Below are 22,805 nucleotides of genomic sequence, written 5' to 3' on the forward strand. Positions count from 1 at the left end.
TTAAGACACAGCATTTCTCATGTGTACACTGCCAAGAATAGCACAACTCTTCCTACATTTTATTTCATGAATTAAATAAACGACGGGTCTAGATAATGACTGCTTTCTAAAGTCAGTATTGTCAATTTATGACTTTTTTTTGCTTTCTGTAAGTGCTTGGGTTACATTATGATTTAAGTAATGTAACTGTAGATTTAAAAATATTAGAATGTAAATACAAAGGCCATTTTGCATTTTAATAAATATTGCATTTACAAAAGTAAATTAAATTTTAATAATACAGTCTGACATGTTGACATATCAAATTAGTGACTATTTCCAGTTTTCAATAATTAATGTTCAAGTGTAGACATGTTCTTTCAAATACACTTTCTGAATACTGAAACCCTCATGCAAATCTCTTGAGGCAAATATCACGTCTCTTTACAAGAATACTAAAGATGTTCAAAGTATAAAAAATATTTTGATCAACCCAGGGTGCATTTCCTAATCCGTACTTACATAACAGATCACAGATTAAAATCATTCACACATTAATATCAACCCGGAGCAGATATTTAGATATGCTCTCCCTAATGATGGCTGACTTGAGCTCTGTTTGCTCAGACTCATCACAAAGGCTAGTGTGAATTAGCAGCTGTAGCTCACCTGACCATTTTCACATTCATATTTACGTGGTTTGACAATTGTAAATAAACCTGCTAAGAAATTAATTAAAAAGGTCCTTTTACACAGGATGATGTGGCTCCCAAAATTTCAAGTACAGATACAAGTCTATGAGATGATCTGTCTGAATGCTCAGAATCATTTTTGCAGCCAACTAGTATGATAGGAAACAAAACATCAGCAAAAAACACAACAGTTACCAAACAGTTGGCTACAGCTGAGTGTCAGAATCGTAAATGAAAAACAAAACTGCACTGCATACATTTGACAGCACACAATATGACAGAAGGCTCTAACAAATATGGCCTTGACTATACCAAAATATTTTATCTTACTCTCTTTGCACCTTTTCTAGCTCATTCATTCTGATTGCAATATAAAGTAATACACATGTCGGTTATCAACAGTTGCGTCACTTAATACCGTTCCTTGTTCTTTCAAAGGCAATGACTTTGAGAAGGGGCAGACATATAAGTGCACAACAAGGCAAACATGTAAAGTGTGCTTCTGAGTAAACAAAAACACTAAATGATAAGTGATATATACACATATAAACATAGACAGAAAAAATGACTATCAAAGGGAGGAGCTAGGAACTGACTGAGTCGGGCTCTGCCAGATGATCACATGACTTCGTTCTGATCTCTGTGGGACAGTCTCACCAAGTCCATCGCTACCTTCATCACCTGTTGAAGTGAAAACAAACACTACATTTATTTATTACTTATTACTACTTTATATACATAGTTGCCAGTTTATAATTTACTAGATATATAGGTAACCTATTAAACTGACAGCTTGGGTATAGACTGAAACTGGAAACTTGGATATTCATTTAGACCACAGCACAGTTGAATTCTCAAATCTCGATTGGTCAGGAGGTGTTGATTCATTTTCTATAACAGCACAGCTCTGACATTAATGCCAACAGTAACTTTCTCCTTTCCTTCAAAATTGAAGGAAAAATGGATGGAGCAAAATATAGGGAAATATTACAAGAGAACCTGCTTCAGTCTGCAAAAAACCTAAAGCTTGGGAGAAACATCACACTTCAGCAGGACAATGGTCCCAAACACAAGGCCAAATTCAGGAGTGGTTAACAACAGAAATGTGTATGTTCTACAGTGCAAAGGTAAGGTCTGAATCCCATTGAGGATTTGTGGCACTGTTTGAAAGTTGCAGTCAAGAAACAACATCCAACCAACCAACAGCAAAACAATCAGCGCCAAACAGTGTGCAAACCTGGATGGAAATCACCCCGACAGATGTAAAACTGCTATTGCAGCAAAAGATGGTTCAACCAAGTACTAGTCTAAATGGGTTGAATACTTATGCAAACAACAAATTTTAGTTTTCATTTTCTTTCTGACTTTAGGGCAACTTTTAAAACTTAAAAAAAAAAAAAAAAAATTGGACTTTTGTAGTGAAATTTATAAAATGAGCAATAAAAGAGCTTACTGTTTCTCAACAAAATTACTGGCTGGAACAATCGCCGGTAAACAATTGTCATTTGTAATCAAAATGAATGACTTAAGGGGGTTGAATACTTTTGCAAGGCACTGTAGAAACATTTGGGAACCAACTGTTGCTGACTCACCAATACGGAAATTGATGTAGCCTTCTCCACCACTGAGGATTAGATGAGAGGTAGAGGCAGAACCTTCTGCTGTAACAGAAGAACCACGGCAGCCTGGAAATATGTCAAGAACCCATCAAGGAGAAGAGGTCAGGCTGAGACATTTGCACTAGATGAAGTTCTACAACATACAGCACATAATGTGGCACTTTATATTTATGAAACAAGACTGATTTTTGAGAAGGTGTCACCTGGAGCTGAGATGATGAATTTAACTGCTTGACGGTGGCCATGAAAGCACAGCTGAGCTGAAGGTAAAGTGCAATAAGGGATAGACGACTCCGAACCTGTTGGGGCAAAATAATACAAAAAAGAGAACATCACGCAAATGCGACATACTTACCCAGAATGCTTGAACAACTAAGAAAGATGAAAGAAATGAACTCACTGAGTGACAATGCAATGGAGAAAATAGCACCACTTCCTGTGCCCACCCATAACCGCCCACTGACCACAGACAGGGCAGAGATTTGAAGCGGTGAAAGGGACAGGAACGCAGTGCCTGGAGGGATGAAAAACTATAAATATATCTTTTTATGTCTGCTAATAAACTTTTTGTCAAATATGTGTGACGGTCTAGATAAACCTGTCAGCTGTTATAGAGGCTGAATTTGGCAAATCATGAAAATTAGATTGACCCCCAAAAATCTGCCTATAAATAAAGAAAACAAATAAAACGGCTAATAAATTTCATAAGTATTGATTTACTTTACATCATTGCCTACACTTTCTGCATGTAGAGATCATGTTGGATCAATAAGGAGCCAAATTAACCAACAAAGATGTGACTGCAAAGTGTGCTTTCGTTACTCAGTGAATGTCAAGCTTTGGTAATGTTTTTGGATATATGCGTCATAACAAAAACAGTCATACACCTAATACATTTAGTTGATAAACTTTATAAAAACAAGTTGTCAAATATCAGTGATGCACACGCACTGTCCCATACATTGTAAAGATGGCAGGAAAAATTTAAGCAACAAAACTCCCTGAATTACCCAGAGATTATTTCAGCACTGATGTGAGTGATCAATGCGCAGCTGACTCAAGTGCAATGATGAGACTCCTGTTCATCAAATGCTTTGACTGATATTTAACTCAAGTGATAAGACTAGCGTGATACTGTATAATTCTCAAAGTGATTGCATCTTTTCCATTGTAATGGGTCATAATGTTATTTTAATTATTACATATTTAATGAAATGCAAATCAAGTCATTAAATAGGTGTTGTTTTTAGACAACTGGTGTCTTTCAGTGGAGTCAGAACGGAATCTTTAACTGCTAGTATTATCAATTCACAACATTCTTGTAGAACTTGCCTAAAGCTTTGGTTATCATTGATGAAATATCAACTTCCTGTAGTGGTCGGCCAGTTGTCCAATCAAAGAGCCTGAGGGTGGGATCCAGCCGGCAGGAAGCCCAAACTCCACTTCCTGCTGCACACAGGAAGCGAACCTGCTGTTCGCTTCGATGTGACACTGTGAATGATTTCTGCAATGGCAGAAAGAGAAGGAAATATGGGGTTAGAATTGTTGTTTCATAATAACAGATAAATAGATTATGATCCACAAATAAATGTAGTGAGATTTACAAAAATTAAACAAATTCACAAATGCATTGAATGAGATTCACCACTACATGTTAGTAGTTTTACAAAAATAAATTCACAAATAAATAAAATGAGATTGGCAAATAAATTTTTTTTTTTTTTTACAAACATGTTTTTATGTCACAAACACAACTCTGCCTTGCATTCATTTGTGGATCTCGCTCCAACCAATCATGTTTTGTTTTACAATCAGGACGGGAACAGAGTCATATTGCACCGAACTCTCATATATCATCGAACAGAATCACTGTAACATCTAAAAGAAAACCAGCAACATTATGAGTCATAAATGCACTGTTATAGTGGATTGATTGATTCAGTAAGGATTCGTTAGACTGATTCAAACCGGTAATTCCTAAGGTTCCTGAGTCTTTTAGCACGGTTCATTTAGAGAATGTAATGATTATCCGGTGAATTGGATGACACTGGTTGTGCTGTGTTTTGGCAGGCTGACTGTGAGGACAACATTTTCTTGCCAATGTCATCTTTTCCCGATACAGTCTTTTAATCTCACCACACTCAATTTATTGTAAAATCACAACTCAGGTTTCGCCATGGATTCGGTAGTGATGCAGGAAACACTGGTAAAAACACATATATTCCCTTAAAATAAAGAATTTATGACCCATAATCTTGCTTGTTTTCTTTTAGGTGTTGTTACAGTGATGCTGTTAGATGGTTAGAACCACACACCTGTTGTCATTCCTCCTGAACGACCACATTGGAGAGCCTTTATAATATGAGAGTTCAGTGCAATATGATTCTATTCCCGTCCTGATTGTAAAACAAAACGTGATTGGTTGGAGCAAGACAATGATATGACTGGTCAGTGCAATGTGGTGGTAATGTGGTGGTTGAGTAGACAGTGGGCGGAGTCCAATTATTTGTGGATTTGTATGCACTCTTGATGCTAGAAATGTTTCAAAATCCACAAATGCGTGCAGCAAAATCCACAACTGCACAGGACACGATCCATAATGCAAGGCAGAGTTGTGATTCTGACATAAAAACATATTTGTAAAAAAAATAAAAATAAAAAATTATTTTCAAATCTTATTTTATTAATTTGTCAATTTAATTTATTTTTGTGAAATAATTAACGTTTGTGGATCTCATTCAATGCATTTGTGAATTTTGTAATTTTTGTACATATTTTTTTTTGTAAAACATTTATTTGTGGACCGTAATCTATTTATTTGGAATTATGAAATAACAATTCTAACCCCATAAGGAAAACATCAACTGTGAATTGCTTAAAGTGCACACTCTGAATCAGTTCCATGGCATAGCTTCCAGTCTGTACATACCTCCACTTTCCTATTTTGGACATCAATCATCAATACTTTGTTCCAGTATCCCACCCAGAGACAACCGCTTTTTGCTAGGCAACAGCGAATGGGCTGCAAAGGAGTTATGCCCAGTGAAAGTACTTCATGAGAATGAAGATTCCATCCACCTAGAAAAGCAAACACTTATCAAACCCGTGTTTAATAACATCCATGGTACCAAACCAAGCCAAAAATCATCCCAAAGTGTAAATGCATTAAGACTGAACAAGCGAGGGAGACACACCAGAACTGTAGCTGAAAAATGCAAGCATTCCATTGCTTAATCCAGCAATCACCTGATCCGGTGAGAACCTATGAGGGAAAAAATGTTTAGAAATAATTGTCTGATACATAAAATACAGAATCAGGAGAATGAAAACTCACGTAAGTGAATGCACCCCTTCTGAGAGACTGACTGACTGCAAACATCGCCTCCTAGATCCAGAGGCTGAATGAACAAGCACGCTGATAGACAAAAAAATTTAGTTAAAAAAAAAAAAAAAAAAAGGTACATAATTTGAATCATTTAAAAATAAATTAGAAACACATTAGACTTTCATACCCTCCATCCTGTGTTCCAATCCACACAGTCCCAGATGTTTCTCCTGAAGCAAAAGATGAGTAACAGGTGAGCAGCAAACAACAGACAGTTCAAAGGATACAGACAGAAGCAGATCTTAGACTAAGCAGGAACTATTTTAAGCATGCCTGATGGTTGAACTGACCAGTAGGAGGTACAGCACAAATGCACAGAGCTGGAGAGGTGGGCGGAAGGCTGAACTGATCCAGGATGGTATTGGACCGTGCTGGGTCAATCACTGTGACATCACTACTGGAGGCGGGTCCAGTGATCACCCAGAGAGAACACTGAGATTGGGAGGGGCATGGAATGTGTATGAGAATGAATGACATGTCATGGCATGTGGAAAATGGGTGTTAAAGGTGTTAAGGCATAAATTATAAACATGCCTCAGGATCAGAAAGCACACGCATCAAACTGAGTATAAAAAGAGTTGGTTCTAGATTTGTTTTGCTTCTGCATAATTTGAGGCCTTGTTCATGTAGGAGCAGGTATGTAATTATCCATTACTGTGATTCCTCTATAATTATCCAAAACATAGTGACCTGGGCTTAAGTCCGTTGTAAAATAAATAAATAAATCAAGATTTCAACATACGTTCTGTTCTCCTGACACCTCTGGTGGGACTGCTACGGCACAGGTCAGCTACAATAAAGAAAAACATGACTTGGTACATACACATCCAGGCAATGATTGAGCTGTTAGCTACTGATTATCTGAGGAACAGCTAAAATACAAGTTCTGACCAATAACTTTACCTAATTCCCAAATTGATAATTGGCTGAACCAGTAAGAGGCCAACTATATATGTAAACAGTCAACTAATATAAATTTTAAGATATAATAACTTTCCTAAATGTAATTGTATAAAGTCAAAAATTAAGTAGACAGCACTGGTTGGGTTAAACAGAGTTGATTACAACCTAAACTAGGAGAAAGTGATCAAATATTTAAAAACAATTAATAAACAAAGCTGTGAATCTGACCTTAGCAGAAGCATCTCTTTGGTCAAGCAAACGCAACTGTGTGAGGACAGGCAAGTCTTTAGGCTCCAGAAGCTGCTCAGTGTTCTGGGTCATACAGGCACACACAAACAGGATTTTGACAAAATCAGAAAATCTACAAACTGATACAAGTATTTCAATAAAATATGACAATGACAGGAAAAGTATCTGAGCTTCACTATATATATATATATATATATATATATATATATATATATATATATATATATATATATATATATATATATATAGGACACTTTGATACAATGTAAAGTAGTGAGTGTACAGCTTGTGTAACAGTGTAAATTTGCCGTCCCCTCAAAATAACTGAACACACAGGCATTAATGTCTAAACCACTGGCAACAAAAGTGAGTACACCCCTAAGTGAAGATGTCCAAATTGGGCCCAATTAGCCATTTTCCCTCCCCGGTGTCATGTGACTTGTTAGTGTTACAAGGTCTCAGGTGTGAATGGGGAGCAGGTGTGTTAAATTTGGTGTCATCGCTCTCACACTCCCTCATACTGGTCACTGGAAGTTCAACATGGCACCTCATGGCAAAGAAAACTCTGAGGATCTGAAAAAAAGAATTGTTGCTGTACATAAAGATGGCCTAGGCTATAAGAAGATTGCCAAGACCCTGACACTGAGCTGCAGCACAGTGGCCAAGATCATACAGTGCTTTAAGAGGACAGGTTCCACTCAGAACAGGCCAGAGGTTGTCTTTGGGAAATAGATGTATGAGTGCTGCCAGCATTGCTGCAGAGGTTGAAGGGGTGGGGGGGTCAGCCTGTCAGTGCTCAGACCATACGCCGCACACTGCATCAAATTGGTCTGCATGGCTGTCGTCCCAGACAGAAGCCTCTTCTAAAGATGATGTACAAGAAAGCCTGCAAACAGTTTGCTGAAGACAAGCAGACTAAGGACATGGATTACTGGAACCATGTCCTGTGGTCTAATGAGACCAAGATAAACTTATTTGGTGCAGATGGTGTCAAGCGTGTGTGGCAGCAACCAGGTGAGGAGTACAAAGACAAGTGTGTCTTGCCTACAGTCAAGCATGGTGGTGGGAGTGTCATGGTCTGGGGCTGCATGAGTGCTGTCGGCACTGGGGAGCTACAGTTCATTGAGGGAGCTATGAATGCCAATATGTACTGAGACATACCCTTCAGAGACTGGGCCGCAGGGCAGTATTCCAGCATGATAACGACCCCAAACACACCTCCAAGACAACCTCTGCCTTGCTAAAGAAGCTGAGGGTGAAGGTGATGGACTGGCCAAGCATTTCTCCAGACCTAAACCCTATTGAGCATCTGTGGGGCATCCTCAAACAGAAGGTGGAGGAGAACAAGGTCTCGAACATCCACCAGCTGCATGATATCATCATGGAGGAGTGGAAGAGGACTCCAGTGGCAACCTGTGAAGCTCTGGTGAATTCCATGCCCAAGAGTGTTAAGGCAGTGCTGGAAAATAATGGTGGCCACACAAAATATTGACACTTTGGGCCCAATTTGGACATTTTCACTTAGGGGTGTACTCACTTCTGTTGCCAGCAGTTTAGACATTAATGGCTGTGTGTTGAGTTATTTTGAGGGGACAGCAAATTTACACTGTTACACAAGCTGTACACACACTACTTTACATTGTAGCAAAGTGTCATTTCTTCAGTGTTGTCACATGAAAAGATATAATCAAATATTTACAGAAATGTGAGGGGTGTACTCACTTTTGTGAGATACTGTAACATGCATGCATACATACATACATACAGATGAGGAGAGCAGGCATGCATGTGCAAGTGTGTGCATACCTGTGTGTCAGTGTGAGAAAGAGGCACGCTCCAGCCATGCACCTGTCTTTTTCCCAGAGTTCGCCACACATGAGAGCGGATCTCCCGGTACAGCTCTCTCCTCCTCAGCCTGGGAGATATCGAATCTCTGAGGAGACAGGGAGAGCATGAATCATTGGAGTTCATACTCAAAAGCACTCCATTGCTTGGTGTTGTGAGGAATAAAGAAGTTTTTATATACAGTGCTGTGAAAAAGGATTCCTTATCATATTAAATTGTTTTAGAAATGAAAACAGATAAAACAAAGACAACCAGAGAAAATACAAAATAAATTTTTTAAATGATAAATGTTATTGAAGCAAAAACGTTATCCAACACCAACTGGGCCTGTGTGAAAGTGTATTTTCATGTATTGTATTGTATTGGGGAATAGTTAATAATTCCCCAAATCTATGAAACTTCATTCATAATGGGGTTCAGCTGGATTAGATACAACCAGGCCTGATTAGCAAACCCTGTTCAATCAAATCAACACTTAAATAAAACTTTTTCCAACAGCATGAAGTTGGTTAAAAGCTCTTACCCAGTAACACATTATGCCAAAGTTAAAAGAAATTCCAGAAATGACGACGAAGAAAATTATCGAAATACATCAGTCTGGGAAGGGTTACAAAGGTATTTCAAAATCTCTGGGACTCCGAAGAACCACAGTGAGAGCCATTATCTCCAAATGGAAAAACTTGGAAAAAAACACAGTAGTGAACCTTCCCAGAAGTGTCCGACCTTCAAAAATCCCTTCACGAGCACAGCAACTACTCATCCAGGAAGTCACAAAAAAGCCAAGGACAACATCAAAGGAACTACAGGCCTCTCTTGCATCAACTGCAGCAAAGACACCTTGATGATAAAATGTTTTGCGAGAATATTCTGTGGATTGAGGAGTCGAAAGTGGAACTGTTTTGAAGATAGTGGTCCTGTTACATCTGGCGTAAACCAAACACAGAATTCCACAAAAAGGACATCACATCTATGGTCAAGCATGGTGGTGGAAGTGTGATGGTGTGGGGATGCTTTGCTGCTTCAGGGCCTGGGCAATAATTGAGGGAAACATGAATTCTGCTCTCTACCAGAAAATCCTAAAGAAGAATGTCTAGTCTTCAGTCTGTAAATTGAAACTCGAGTGCAACTGAATTATGCAGCAAGACAATGATCCAAAGCGTAGGAGTAAATCCTAGTGCTAGAAGTAAGTAAAGGATCTCCAGTTATCAGAAGCGTTTAGTTGCAGTTATTGCTGCTAAAAGTGGCATCACCAGATTTTAAGTTTGCTTCAAAATAAATAAATAAAAACTGTATTGTGTTTACTGAGGTTGCATTATATTTGAAGATCTAAAGCTCTTTAGTATGAGATATACAAAAAAAACCCAGAAGATATCAGGCAATCAAATACTTCTTCACAGCACTGTAATCCATAAAATAAATGAACAACTGCATCCATAAACATGAAAAATAGAGAAAAAGCCTGCATACTCTGTCTGGGACACACTGACAGATAACTTATGAGGCGAGCCCACTGGTGAGGAAGTGGGAGGGGGCACAGAGGGAACAGGGAGGGCCAAAGCAGCTTGAGCCAAAGCAGCTGGTGCCAAAGCAGCTGGAGCCAGCTGGTCCTTTGTCAAACCAAGAAAACGGTTAAACCTGTGAAAGACAAGCACCAAAATAATACTCACTAAAACACTCACAGGCTTACTGATGGCAAATCAAGAAATTATTAACACCCTTGTACTACGTGCAATGAGTGATATTTTTCACTATTCAGATGGCAGTGTTTCATTTTTAATATGTTTTCAAAATTTAAATATTAATGACAGCCTTACAAAATAAAGCTTTTTCTGGCGTGAATAACAGCACTAAGCCTCTTCCCGTAATGTCTAACAAGGTTGGAGACTCTTGTAAAGGGATCACTCCTCTGTGTAGAATATTTTAAGCTCCTTTATATTGTTAGGTCTGTGAACTCTTCAGTTCAGAGGTCGAATCTGCAGAGTAGAAGGTTGTCCATTCCTCCATGCAGAACCTATACTATGCTTAGGTTGGTGCACATGGACCTCAGGTTTCAGAGCCCAGGTTTTCATTGGGGTTCAAATGCAAAACAGTGATTTTGCATACTGGCAACGCTTTTTCTATTGATATGGCCAGGTGCAGTGGCAGCCAGGATTTTGGTTAAAATCTCCTGGTATTTAACAGAATTTGTGATGGAATCAGTCTACACAAGAGTGCCTACACTACCAATCACAAAATAGCCCAAGCACCAAAGCTCCTCTACAAATTTTTTATTTTTCTTCTCATATGACCACAACCTATGGTTATAAGTGGTTTTCAATAACACTTGGTGAAGTTCAGGCACTGAATCATGTGTATTTCTCTCCAGCATTATGCATCTAATAGTTTATTTCAAGACAAGATTCAAAGACTCATTTATTCTGAGCAATTCTGAAAATGTTTTAAGTTTGATATTATCATGAATGTGTGTCTGTGTTTTTTTTTTTAAAGTATCCATATATGTATATGTATTAATTACTTGGCATCTATTTTAAATATTCTTTAAGGTTGTCAATATATATTTTTTTTTCATTTTTGAAAGAAAACACAAAATACAACAGAATGTTTGTTAGAGGAAAAATGTTTCTCCTGTTTGTGAAAAAAACAACAACAACAACAAAAAAGCCCACAATAGACAGGATTTAAATTTTTCCATGACTCATTAGAAACTCCATAGTTGACTCTATAAAAGTAGGTAAAAAATGTTTCAAACCTCTTCCACACACTGCTCTTCTTGTCATCTGGGATCTTTTCATTCTTAGTAACTCTTTAAGAGAAAAAAAAAAAAACACAAGGTAGTCCATGTAAAAAATAAGTCAGGTTTATCCAATTGCTTCAGAAAAGAATTAAATATTAGAATATGCAGATGAGCACTTTTTCTGAGATTCCTATTGCATGAACTCAGGACTAATACTTATGAACACGCTCCGTGCAATATATTCTACTATCCGAATGAGCACAGCACATGAATGAAGTATCATGGCAGATATAGTTGAACAGACCCATGAGCCTGAGTCCGCCGAAGAGCATCCTGTAGTTCAATCAACCGCTCTTTATACTGGTTCTTCTCCATGACCACTCGAGCCATCTCTGAACGAGAGAACCGACGGTGTGAAGTAGACAAAGAAGTCTGGTGGGGAAAGTAAAAACAAAGCTGGTGTCAGGCATTCATTTTGTACTAAATACAAGACAGACAATTATAATAGTAGCACATTATGGCTGATAGTCCATGCCAAGTTTCAAATCCTGCCCATACTTTCATCCTGTTCCAGCTCTTATTACACCTGAATCAGGTGATCAGTGGTTGTAGAACTTTGATCTCCTTGCTTGGCCTTATGTTTGGTAAGGATATGGGCATGAAAAAGAAAGGAACTATTTTGGCAACCACAATTCAACATATAGATGAACAAAAACTTACGTCAGAGTCCTCAGCCTGTGCTGCTTCCAGATCTTTGCGGAGCCTATGAGAACAAAAATACAACACATGCAATAGCATAACATGAGAGAGAGAGAGAGAGAGAGAGAGAGAGAGAGAGAGAGAGAGAGAGAAAGAAATACAGAACATGAAGAAAAAAAACCCCAAAAAACTAAGGCATGCAGGGTTCCAGACCCAGCTATTAAGCCTCACCCCCCCAATCACTTGAATTTTATGGTATTTAATGCTCCGAGTCTACCAGAGAGCTTAGATTAAAAAACAAAAGCACACGCTTTCCTCAAATCACCTTTATTCCACATGGATGTGTGGCATATCTACTACAATATCTAATACATATCTAAACAGTTCAGAAGGAGTGGGTAAGAAAACCAGCTGAAAAGGGCTTTAGAATTGACAGGCAGCTTTGTTGACAATAATAAGGAAAACCAATTTTTCTTTTTGTGAACTCTATGGATTTTAGAAAAGTTACGTTTGTCAAAAGTGAAATATTGACTTTTTTTAAAAAAAAAAAAAAAAAAGGTGCGTCCCTTTATCAGCTCTTTTGCAGCATGGTGGACACACGTGCATTTAAAAAAATGTTAATATCATGGAAAAGTTCCTTTTTTTCCCATAATTTAATTCAAAAAGTGGAACGTTCATATATACTATATTCGTTACATGCAAAGTGAAATATTTCAAGTCTTTTATTTTTTGTTTTAATCTTGATGATTACGGCTTACAGCTCATGGAAATCAAAAATCCAGTATCTCAAAATATTAGAATAAAAAAAAATTTATAATACAGAAATGTCGACCTGAGAAGAGCTCTAATCAGATAATTAACTCAAAACACCTGGAACAACTGTCCCCAACTTTTTTGAAACGTTTTGCATGCGTGTCGCATTTTGTGTTTACTCAGGTTGTTTCATCTTAGATTTTGTTTTAATTTCCGAAACAATTTAATACGAGATACACACAAAAACAGAAGAAAAAAAGTCAGGAAAATACTTTTTTGGCACACAGCACTGTAGCTCTAGCAGGAAATGTGAATTTCTAATAAAAAACTACAGTAAGTAGATTTCAGTAGATTTCTTTGAATGGCAGGAGTCACTGGCAAATAGTTTCATATAGCACATGTACATATTGTATGAGCTTGCCTGTCAGAAAAAGCATGGTGAATCATGTAATCTATCCATTTGTACTTTCATATGCTGCAAGTAGAATGCATTACGATATGTTATTACTATAAAAAAAAGCACCCACAGGGCCCTAATAAAAACATAGAAACTATACTAGGATTACTCCCCCAAAATAATACCATGCTATACTTTTATATTTGTATTCTGAAATTTAGTTCTTTAATATGAAAGTGATTTATAATCTAGAAACAGGACCTGAATTTCAGAAAGCATCACAGAAAGAGGAAACGTTGTTAATGAACCTGAGAAGCAGAACAAAACTAATAGTGCGCTTTACCTTTTGGTCTCCTCTTCCATCTCCTTGGTTCTGCTCTCCAGTCGGTTGATGGTTTCCTGACAGGAAGTGAGCTCCAAGTTCAGAGCAGACCTCTCATTTGTCAGTTCCTCGACACGAGAAATAAGAGCCTTACGAGCAGCATCTACCATCTCACTAAAAAGAGAGAGAGAGAGAGGAAAAAAATAAAATAAAATAAATTTGCAGCTGTATTGTGTTATACACAAACAAAAAGCTACAAACATTACTCTTAAACTCAGAGGTGTCCTTGAAGCACCAACATGCATCAATCTTTAATATATATTATGATTCTCATGGTCAGTTACGCTAATGGTTCATGATTTTAAATAGTGAAAAAGATACCTTATTAACATCAAGCTCACACCAATTTTTGCATCTATAACAGTGTTCTGCAAAATGCCTTTGCAACTTAAAACAAGCAAACAAGCTCTTACTGGGTATGTTTCAGTTCCTCATACTGTGAAAGAATCTCCTCAAACTGGACTGTGCTGCCTGCATGGAAACCACACAGAGCAGAGAAACCACACCCACATATGAAATGACTTTACGTAATAATCCAGCTCTAAGAAACTACTAATCCCAGCACACATGCTTTAAACCTACCTCTCACACTGACGCCATGGTCCACACTCTCCACGTATTCCTGACTGAGTTCTGAGAGCTCAGAAAACACAGAATCTGTGTTCCTCATCTCCCACTCCAAACTGTCCAAGTCCTGTTCTTTTTCCTCTTTTTCATCTTCCTGATTGTTTTCCTCTTCATCCTCACCTCTTGTCTCCAGTCTGACCTCTTCCTCTAGACTGCAGGCTGGTTCTCCGCTCTCTGTTCGAAGGGGAGTGCTGAGCAATAAAACAAACAAAACAAAACAGCAGACTTAATAGCGGTGCATGTCATTCATAATCCAGATTCAGACGTGAAAACAATCAATGTAATCAAGATAAGACATGAGCTGCTGCTACTGCTTAATAATTAACTAGATTCTAGAGTCTGCAGTTCATAGAAAGAAGGGTCTTTATTCCAGTCAAAATGATGTATAGAGCCAGAAATCAATCAAACAGAAAAAAAAGAACAGAAAGTGGAACATAATTATTAGATAGAAAGAAAGGAAGAACAATGTAATTAACTAACTAAATGAACCTATAGTAGCTAATTGCTTACCTTGCTTCAACAAGGCCCTGCAGCTGAGCCAGCTCTGGAGTAGAACTTATGATGTCATTGATAAAAAATGAATTATTGGTAGTTTCAGTTTCGTTCACTTTAGTGTCTGTGGAAGCTGGAGTTTCTGATATTTTGGCATTGGAGGCAACTTCAGGCATCACCTCACACTATATAGACAAAGAGATGAGAAAAAAGAAAGTGTTGTGTGAAAAACACTGCATCATGTAAAACGTTATGTTGCTTCAAGTCATTATGCAATGCCTAATGTTACCTGGATGGCTGCATTTTCTTCAGGTGGCTCTGTACTTTTGGAGCGAATGCGATTTCTACAACATAACAGTTAACACTCATAATACACACAATGTAAATGTGAACAATGTTAACGCTGATTGTATGGGGCACTACATACAACATTGGACGCATCATAATAGGAAAATGATTTATTATTCCACACTGGCTGAGATGACAGAAAATGTTTTCTGTTGTTCTAACAAGTCATGTAGTAACACCTGATTGCGGCACACAATAAATCACACATGAAATGAAGACATACATGACTAGCATATGCATGTACCTTCATACCCAATACAAAACACACAGAATGGTGCAAGAACAAAACATTCTTAGGAGGAAAAGGATCATCAGTGGTGCTAACAGACAAATTAAAGTATTATGAAATACCTGTGAGGGGATCCTTCTCTCTCCAGCTCCTTTTTCTTTTCCAGCAGATCCCGATATGTCAGGACTAACTGGATTTACAGAGAGAGACGGAGAAAGGCTGATGTGCTGAAACATGCTTAGTGCTAAATGACATGGAAAAAGTAAGATACTGACCTTGCTATGTGTGTGTTTCAACGTGTTTAACTCTCTGGCCAGACTGGTTCTCTGCTCCTCCAAAGCCACCACTGAAGAAAACAGAACCACCTGATATGTAAAGAAACTACAAGGAATATTAAGGTGTAAATTTGTTATGTAAAATGGGATGAATGTGATCATGTTTGCATTTCGAAATGCCAGTGGCGTGCTGACAAAATGGAAAAGCATGATCATTCTAGCTTGACATACTGTATAGCTATTCCACTGAATGCTATTAGGAGCAACATGTAGACGGAATATGTCTCTGGGACAGAGTCAGGATCTTTGAACCTAAAACAATAATATAATTCTAAATATTTTAAAGGGATAGTTCACTCAAAAATGAAAATTCTGTCATCAATTACTCACCTTCATGTCCTTTCAATCCCATAAGACTTTCATTTATATTCAGAACACAAATAGACATGTTTAATGAATCCTGGGAAATTACTGTCTCACTGTTTACAGTCCAGTAACCAAAACTTTCAAACTCCAAAAAGTTCATAAAGACATCATAAAAGTAATGCGTGTGACTCCAGTGGTTTAATCCCAATTTTATGAAGCGATACGAATGCCTTGCGTTCCCAAAAAAAACTCATTAACTCTTTATTTGCAAAATATCTTCACTTCCGCGTTGATCTCCGATGCGTGTTCACGAGAGAACCACAATGCATGAGTGTTGTGTTGACACAAGAGCCGACAAAAAAGATGTCCGCAAGAGCGAGTCCTCCTATGTCATCTGCGGACATCTTTGTTACAATGATTGCTCTATGTGACTCAGTTTGTGTACACAGTCTTCCTCTGCTATAAACAGTGCAGTGCTTCCGGGTCCCGTTGATACTAGGGCACCCGGAAGCGGAGGAGTTTTTAAACGGCTCTCACATCAACACAACACGCATGCGTTGTGGTTCTCTCATGAACATGTGTCGGAGATCTATGCAGAAGTGAAGATATTTTGCGAATAGAGAGTCGATTTTCCTTTTTTTTTTTTTTTTGCACACACAAAGCATTCGTATCGTTCCATAAAATTGGGATTAAACCACAGAAGTCACATGGCTTACTTTTACGATTCCTTTATGAACTTTTTGGAGCTTGAAATTTTGGTTAATTGAACTGTAATTGGACGGACAGAAATCTCCCAGGTTTCATAATAAATGTCTTAATTTGTGTTCCAAAGATGCACAAATGTCTTTTGGGTTTGGAACGACATGAGGGTGAGTAATTGAGTAATTCTCATTTTTGGGTGAACTATCCCTTTAAAATCCTCGATTTAATTAGTGATTCTACCAAGTGACCAGCAGAAAAGCATTCACCCTATTCTCAGACTGCAAGTTTAAATGCCATATACCACTGGTGATCATGAGGCTGGGAGAGAAAGATTGGCAGTGCTCTCTGGAAGGGGGGGGGGGGGGGGGCATTATTCTTCCTCTGTCAATCAGAGCGATACTAGCCAATCGTTGGCATCAGTGAGCTTGTATGCAGAAGAGGGCAGTTTCATCTAAGTGTTTTTCAGCTGCACTGTGACACTGCTAGACTTCACTGTCTCTGGTTAGTAGCTGTTGTGTGATAGGGAAAAAAGTTAGTGGTTAGTAATCGGCAAACCCTCAAACTCTGAACTGCTGTGTACAGTACAGGCTTGGGAAAATGGACCTTACTCTGATCAGCTTGCTCTCTGGCTTTCTTCTCCAGGTCTCTTTCTCGCTTCTCTCGCTCCTTGTCTCTTCCACGCATTGCCCTCCTCTCCTGCTCAAACTGATCATCTAACTCCAAATAGCGCTGCAGTGGTGAGAGAGTAAACAGATGCACAGACATTTCTTTAAAAAGATATAAAACAAAGTATCCTGGTTATGCATAGAATAAATAGAAAATAAGTTGAAGCTTTAGCAAAAAGATTTAACTCAGCTTGAAGTGTTTAATCCAGTACAAATTCTGAACTCACCTCCTGGCTCTCCCTCCGCAGTGTTCTCTCTCTTTCATACCTCTCCAACAGCTCTTCCCTCTCTCCTTTCTCCTTCTCCACGGCCTCTTCGCACTCTCTCAGCTGAGCCCGACAGCTGGCGAGCCCTTCAAGAACCCACACCAAGATGGGTAGCAGTGATTCAACCACATCTGCTCCATGAGTCTCCACAACGGACTACACAGTAATAAGAGGTAGAGAAATTATATATATATATATATATATATATATATATATATATATATATATATATATATATATATACACACATTTTAAATATATATAGAAAAAATATGAGGAAACACAAGGTGCTGTGGACATATCCTTTATTTACAGCACATGATGAGATATATATATATTTTGCCTAGTTTGAATTTCTTATCTTCATGCACAGCCGTAAGGACAGGAAGTGCAGTTCACTACATCAGGGACTCTTTAATGGCACAAAGCTACATTTCACTTCCTTTATGAAAAGATGGCAAAGCAATGATGTGTGAATACTTAATACAGTACTTAGCAAAGCATTCATCCATTTCATGCTTTCATAATTACAGGCTTTGGTTGTTGGACATCTCAGCTTAGTCTGGTATGTGACATGAATGTGTAGCATTGTGACTGATTACCTGGAGTTCAGAGTACAATTTTCCCGCCTCCTCGCTTACAATGTCTGGGTCCAGCTCCAGGTCTGCCACCAAAGTTTCTCCACACTCCATTTCTTTTTTATTATTATTTTTTTTAAACTTTCGTCTTAGTCAATATCTGATTCCTGTATTTCACTTAACCTCCATAAACAGCTGCTTTCCCCCCCCAGGAATTCCCTTCCCTCTGTAACTTACATCGTCTTGGCCTCCATTTCAATCACCTCAACATGTTCTACCCTTCAACTGTGGAGTGTAAGCAGAAGACAGTACGTCCACAAATACATATCTGTATTCCTAACTCTTTAGCTTACATAAACACTCAACTAATACACCTAGGTGATAAAGGTGCAGAGTACTTTCACACGTTTCTACCTCATTCATTCCAGTGTTACTAAATAAACACATACAGGATTCCACGAGAGATCCAACAAGCTGCTTTTTATACTGAGACAGGCTTAACTAATGTCTGGTGGGGTTTCGGTGTCCATTCTGGAAAAGAGGAAGAAAATTATTTCCTTTACTCATCATACCAACATTGTAATTTCCTGCCTGTACAATTGAATCTTTATTTGGTAAACATGAATAGCACAATTGTTTGTAAACAGAGGACTTAATATATGGGTATGGAAGATGCTTAATCTGGCTGATTTAACATTGAAATAAAGTGAGCATTCAGTTTGACAGTTTCATAGCCTCTAAATTAGTGGTTCTCACAGATGAGAGGTCTGTGACGCACAGCCAGTAGATGATTGAATTTATTTATTTATTTTATTTTATATGGCTCCAGTAAAAAAATTGCTAAAATATTATTATTATTATTATTATTATTATACACCTTTAAACATTGAAAATGAATGTGTGTATAGTTGGATTGTGGTCAGAAATCTGTACTGAGGGGATCACTTGAAGGGTGAAAATAGGTAGGTGAAAAGGTCTGACAACCGGTTCTAAATGATGCTCTGGTGAACTAAATAAAATAAAAAAGTAATATTACCAGATTGGGTGTAGGATACAAGGGTGAAAGTGAAGACTATATTAAGCAGCCTAACTGCTACTACTGTCAGAGTAAACACACTGAGAACTGGCTTTGTTGACAAGTCGTATGATCTTACTGTAAGATGATAATTTTCTCAGGTAACGGCCATACCAAAGACAGAAACATTAACAACAGGTGGATTAAAGACTTCATATATAACTGTCGGAAAATTAATAAACAATACCTCATATACAGAGGACACCATGTTCTGCAGTGAGACACGACAGGGCCTAAGTGTGTATAAATATCCCAAACAGAAGTATATGGACACAAGACACCTTGAAAACTCAACGGCTGTTTTCCTCGCTTTCACGCAACCAGTCGTTAACTGTAAGTCGAAATAAACATACAGTTAAAATAAACAGAAAAGTCTGCTCTCACCTGGAACTGTTATGGAGACTTGGGTATAGTGAGCTACCTTCTTCGTCTTGGTGGATTTCCAGTCGCTAGCTTGATAACGATATCAATTACTCTGAAGCAGGTTAGAGAAGGGGCGTGGAAATGAAAGTAATAAGCGTGGCAGTCGTCAGGTCATAACCAATTATATTAAAGGACTTGAACTGTGTAACCAATCATGGCGCTGGGAGGGCTGGAAGAGGCGCGCCTTTAGGGAGTAGAAATAAAAAGGGGGGGTTGGGTTTTTCCGAAACTTGAATATGGACACGTGACGAGAAGCTGTCATGTGATGCGGGTCCCGGAAAAGTTAAAACCTCGCAAAATATTTTGCATTCCAAATGCTATCTAGCAACATTAAATGAACGTTCAAAGGTCAAACTTTTAAGTCTACTTCCTAAACATGTTGTCGTCTTCTGAGTTGACCTTTAAATGTGTTTGGCAGTGAGTTGCCCCAACAGTGTCTTTCACAAATATCAGGTTTCAGCAGGTCGGAGATTACACGACTGGAAAACACCAACCCAGTGGACTATATCGTTTTCGTTTTATTGTAGTGTGTTAAATCAGGTGCTGCTTTCAGCATGAGTCCACAGCCTAACTAAACTACACAAGACTTTAACGTTTATCTCTTAATAGTTATCAATAATGAGAAAACCTGCTTAAGTGATACAAAGTGCGAACTAGTACTCCTAAGTGTTGGAGTGTAATAGAAGCTGTATTAGGTAATGGCTTGCAGTTACAGCACCAGCAAACACCCACTTCACATCCAGACAAGGCAAACTCTATAACCACGATCACACAGTTACTGGGAGAGATATGACTTCAGAGTATGTCAACAATTAGCAGGTGAAATGATTCCTAACGTTTCTAAACATAGTGCTTGACCTACTTTTACAGCTTCCAGGTTGAAATAATACAGTACACATTATGAACCTTGTTGAATAATGCAGCTTGGTCTGATGAGCTAACAGCTGCTAAAACACAGACCGAGCTGCTCAAACTGGTAAACCGTCTTTCACATGTTTTATGTGAAAAACTTTTAAAACAACATCTGCAATGTACGATGTAGCATTTTCCGAGGTAATTCAGAGGGAACATTTCCTTTCTACCAGCATTTACAAGTTGGCAAAGATGGCCTACCGGGCCTACCCGAGCTGTTCAGCCTGCTCTGGGTTTTGGGAGGCGCTCAGACTAAACTGGATTTTTCACTAAGGAACAGTGTTCACACTCTGTAAAGTCCCAAATCAATCCATTCCAAATAATTGACATGCAGTGGCATGATATACCGAACCATACTGAGCTCCTTGCCCAGCAGTAATCACACAAATACAATGTATGACTGGATGACATTTATTAACTCAAGATAGACAGGACATGAATTAAAAACAAGATAAATGTAAAAACCAACAATAAATAGATCTTTAGATTAGTTAACACTGCCCCAGCTATATATATATATGTTACAGGAATTTCAGTACACTCTAGTCAGGCTGTCAGATTCCTGTATTTGAACGAATTGCTCAATAAAATAGATTATTAGATAACTCATTAAAATATTGGCTCGTTGTCAGATTTCCAGGTGTCTGGATGTTTCCCCCATTTCCCATAGAGGCAGGGAAGCTTATGATTAGCCTTCATCACCACCACTCTGACACACGAATCAGGCTTCCTGATGACTTCACACGAGTCTGGATAATCTACTGGCTGCAGATTGCTGTTGAGGGAAGAGGTAATACACCTATTAGTGTTTATGAATTCTTGATAGTCCTGCATTGGAGTAATATCCATAGTGATAGTTTGCTTATCTAGCTTACCAGCATATCTACTGATTTATTTTATGGTTTAATATGGAGTTTTGATGTATTTTGCATATTACAGGGTAATTTAGTGGAAATGAGTTTTGAAAAATGAAAGTGACAAGCATAATGAGTTGAATCACTTACCGATCACAGCAACCCACTCCAAAGGGTTCCATGCACACACAGTGGTAGCAGTCATTAGTAATCCAACTGTCACCGATACCAAAGACCTGACCCTGATATTCACAGCTCCCTGTGTAGCAATACATAGTGATCATTCCATAATAAATATTGCTGTTGGGTTTTTAAAACAATCAGAGGATACCTACACAATATTAGTCTATCAAATATAAGAAAATATTGTACAGCGCATCATACACCATGTGTCTATATATATATATATATATATATATATATATATATATATATATATATATATATATATATATTGTAGTAATGATACAAATTCCAAAGGGTGCCACATTAAGTAGTACTTTATGGGCAATACAATAGTCTACACATTACTGAGACACCAGAATCATGAGTGAGACACACACACAGGCATACACACACACACACACACACACACACACACACAAGTGGTCAGTTATAGCAAGAGATGACACACAGACATGAACATGCTCATACACAAGTGTACCTTTAGTGTTGAATGTACATTCTCCATTGCTATAGACTGCTAAAGATGGTGCAGCTATACTCAGCAGAGACATAGCCACCAGCAGAGTACTTGTGGCAACAATGTCAGTGGCACCCATCTGCAAAACAGTGGCCAATGTTTATCTGGATTAAACATGAAATAATCATTATCTGCATGTAGTCGTACATATCTTACTTAGCAGTATCAATATGAAAGACATTTTAAAATCTCAGAAAGGACAAATGCCTGGAATAAGAAAACTGATAAGAACCTTAAGGTGAATTTTTAATGTAAAGTAGTTGCTTCCCTTTAAGTGTCTCTTCTTCTGCAGGGTTCTTTTGAGGTCTTTCTTTGTCCTGTCTTCTTCTGTCACTTCTGTCCAGGAGCATCTGACTGAACTATGATGGGTTTGAGCTGTGACCTCAAGTATTTATACATCTGTGTGTGACCCTCCTTCTTTATGTTCAGACAAATAAAAGCTCTTCCTTTCACACACATACACAAAAGAATTCTCCTTAAGTCATTTTGTAATGCTAGTAAACAACTCAGTGTTTACACACAGACACACACGCATTTAGTTTCTTATGCCCTATAGTGATTGCGTGTGTGTGTGTCTGTGTGTGTGTGTGTGTGTGTGTGTGTGTGTGTGTGTGTGTGTGTGTGTGTGTGTGTGTGTGTGTGTGTGAATGTCT

At 38.2% G+C, this 22,805-nt stretch overlaps 2 protein-coding genes across 4 annotated transcripts; both read right to left on the minus strand.

Moving 5' to 3' along the window:
• Positions 1–222: 222 nt before the first annotated feature.
• On the minus strand, positions 223–19,779 carry si:dkey-17m8.1 (C-Jun-amino-terminal kinase-interacting protein 4). Of its 3 annotated transcripts, XM_017473403.3 has the most exons (29): positions 19,682–19,760; positions 19,448–19,591; positions 18,210–18,716; positions 17,569–17,763; positions 17,285–17,405; positions 15,609–15,679; positions 15,456–15,523; positions 15,046–15,100; positions 14,775–14,941; positions 14,220–14,455; positions 14,051–14,108; positions 13,599–13,751; positions 12,127–12,169; positions 11,711–11,838; positions 11,422–11,475; positions 10,140–10,307; positions 8,634–8,760; positions 6,807–6,890; positions 6,418–6,465; positions 5,966–6,107; positions 5,803–5,845; positions 5,625–5,705; positions 5,485–5,552; positions 5,220–5,368; positions 3,623–3,794; positions 2,691–2,804; positions 2,494–2,589; positions 2,264–2,356; positions 223–1,352 (listed from the first exon to the last, which is right to left on the minus strand). In XM_017473403.3, exons 3-29 carry the CDS (start codon positions 18,297–18,299, stop codon positions 1,243–1,245), a joined length of 2,934 nt encoding a protein of 977 aa, XP_017328892.1. In that variant the 5' UTR covers positions 18,300–18,716; positions 19,448–19,591; positions 19,682–19,760; the 3' UTR covers positions 223–1,242. The 3 variants fall into 3 exon arrangements, with proteins under 3 accessions (XP_017328892.1, XP_017328883.1, XP_017328902.1); XM_017473394.3 differs by lacking the exon at positions 19,448–19,591 and having other exon boundaries at positions 19,645–19,779; XM_017473413.2 differs by lacking the exons at positions 18,210–18,716; positions 19,448–19,591; positions 19,682–19,760 and having other exon boundaries at positions 15,609–15,698; positions 17,569–17,710.
• A 1,219-nt stretch (positions 19,780–20,998) lies between these two features.
• Positions 20,999–22,596, minus strand: msmp2 (microseminoprotein, prostate associated 2). Its single transcript, XM_017464203.3, has 4 exons — positions 22,385–22,596; positions 22,114–22,231; positions 21,600–21,708; positions 20,999–21,370 (listed from the first exon to the last, which is right to left on the minus strand). The coding sequence occupies exons 2-4, from the start codon at positions 22,229–22,231 to the stop codon at positions 21,205–21,207; spliced, it is 393 nt and encodes a 130-aa protein (XP_017319692.1). The 5' UTR covers positions 22,385–22,596; the 3' UTR covers positions 20,999–21,204.
• Positions 22,597–22,805: the final 209 nt, after the last annotated feature.

This window comes from Ictalurus punctatus, chromosome 1 (genome assembly GCF_001660625.3).
Source record: "Ictalurus punctatus breed USDA103 chromosome 1, Coco_2.0, whole genome shotgun sequence".
NCBI classification, from domain to species: domain Eukaryota; kingdom Metazoa; phylum Chordata; class Actinopteri; order Siluriformes; family Ictaluridae; genus Ictalurus; species Ictalurus punctatus.

Coding starts and splice junctions, on each gene's coding strand:
- msmp2 (XM_017464203.3), bottom strand. CDS start 22,231: ATGGGTGCCACTGACATTGTTGCCACAAGTACTCTGCTGGTGGCTATG. Junction 21,709..22,113: donor ATGTACATTCAACACTAAAG/GTACACTTGTGT, acceptor ATTGCTACACAG/GGAGCTGTGAATATCAGGGT. Junction 21,371..21,599: donor GGAGTGGGTTGCTGTGATCG/GTAAGTGATTCA, acceptor TTCCCTCAACAG/CAATCTGCAGCCAGTAGATT.
- si:dkey-17m8.1 (XM_017473394.3), bottom strand. CDS start 18,299: ATGGAGTGTGGAGAAACTTTGGTGGCAGACCTGGAGCTGGACCCAGAC. Junction 15,680..17,284: donor CAGAGAGCAAGCTGATCAGA/GTAAGGTCCATT, acceptor TGTTTTCTTCAG/TGGTGGCTTTGGAGGAGCAG. Junction 1,353..2,263: donor CTACATCAATTTCCGTATTG/GTGAGTCAGCAA, acceptor TCACTTCAACAG/GTGATGAAGGTAGCGATGGA.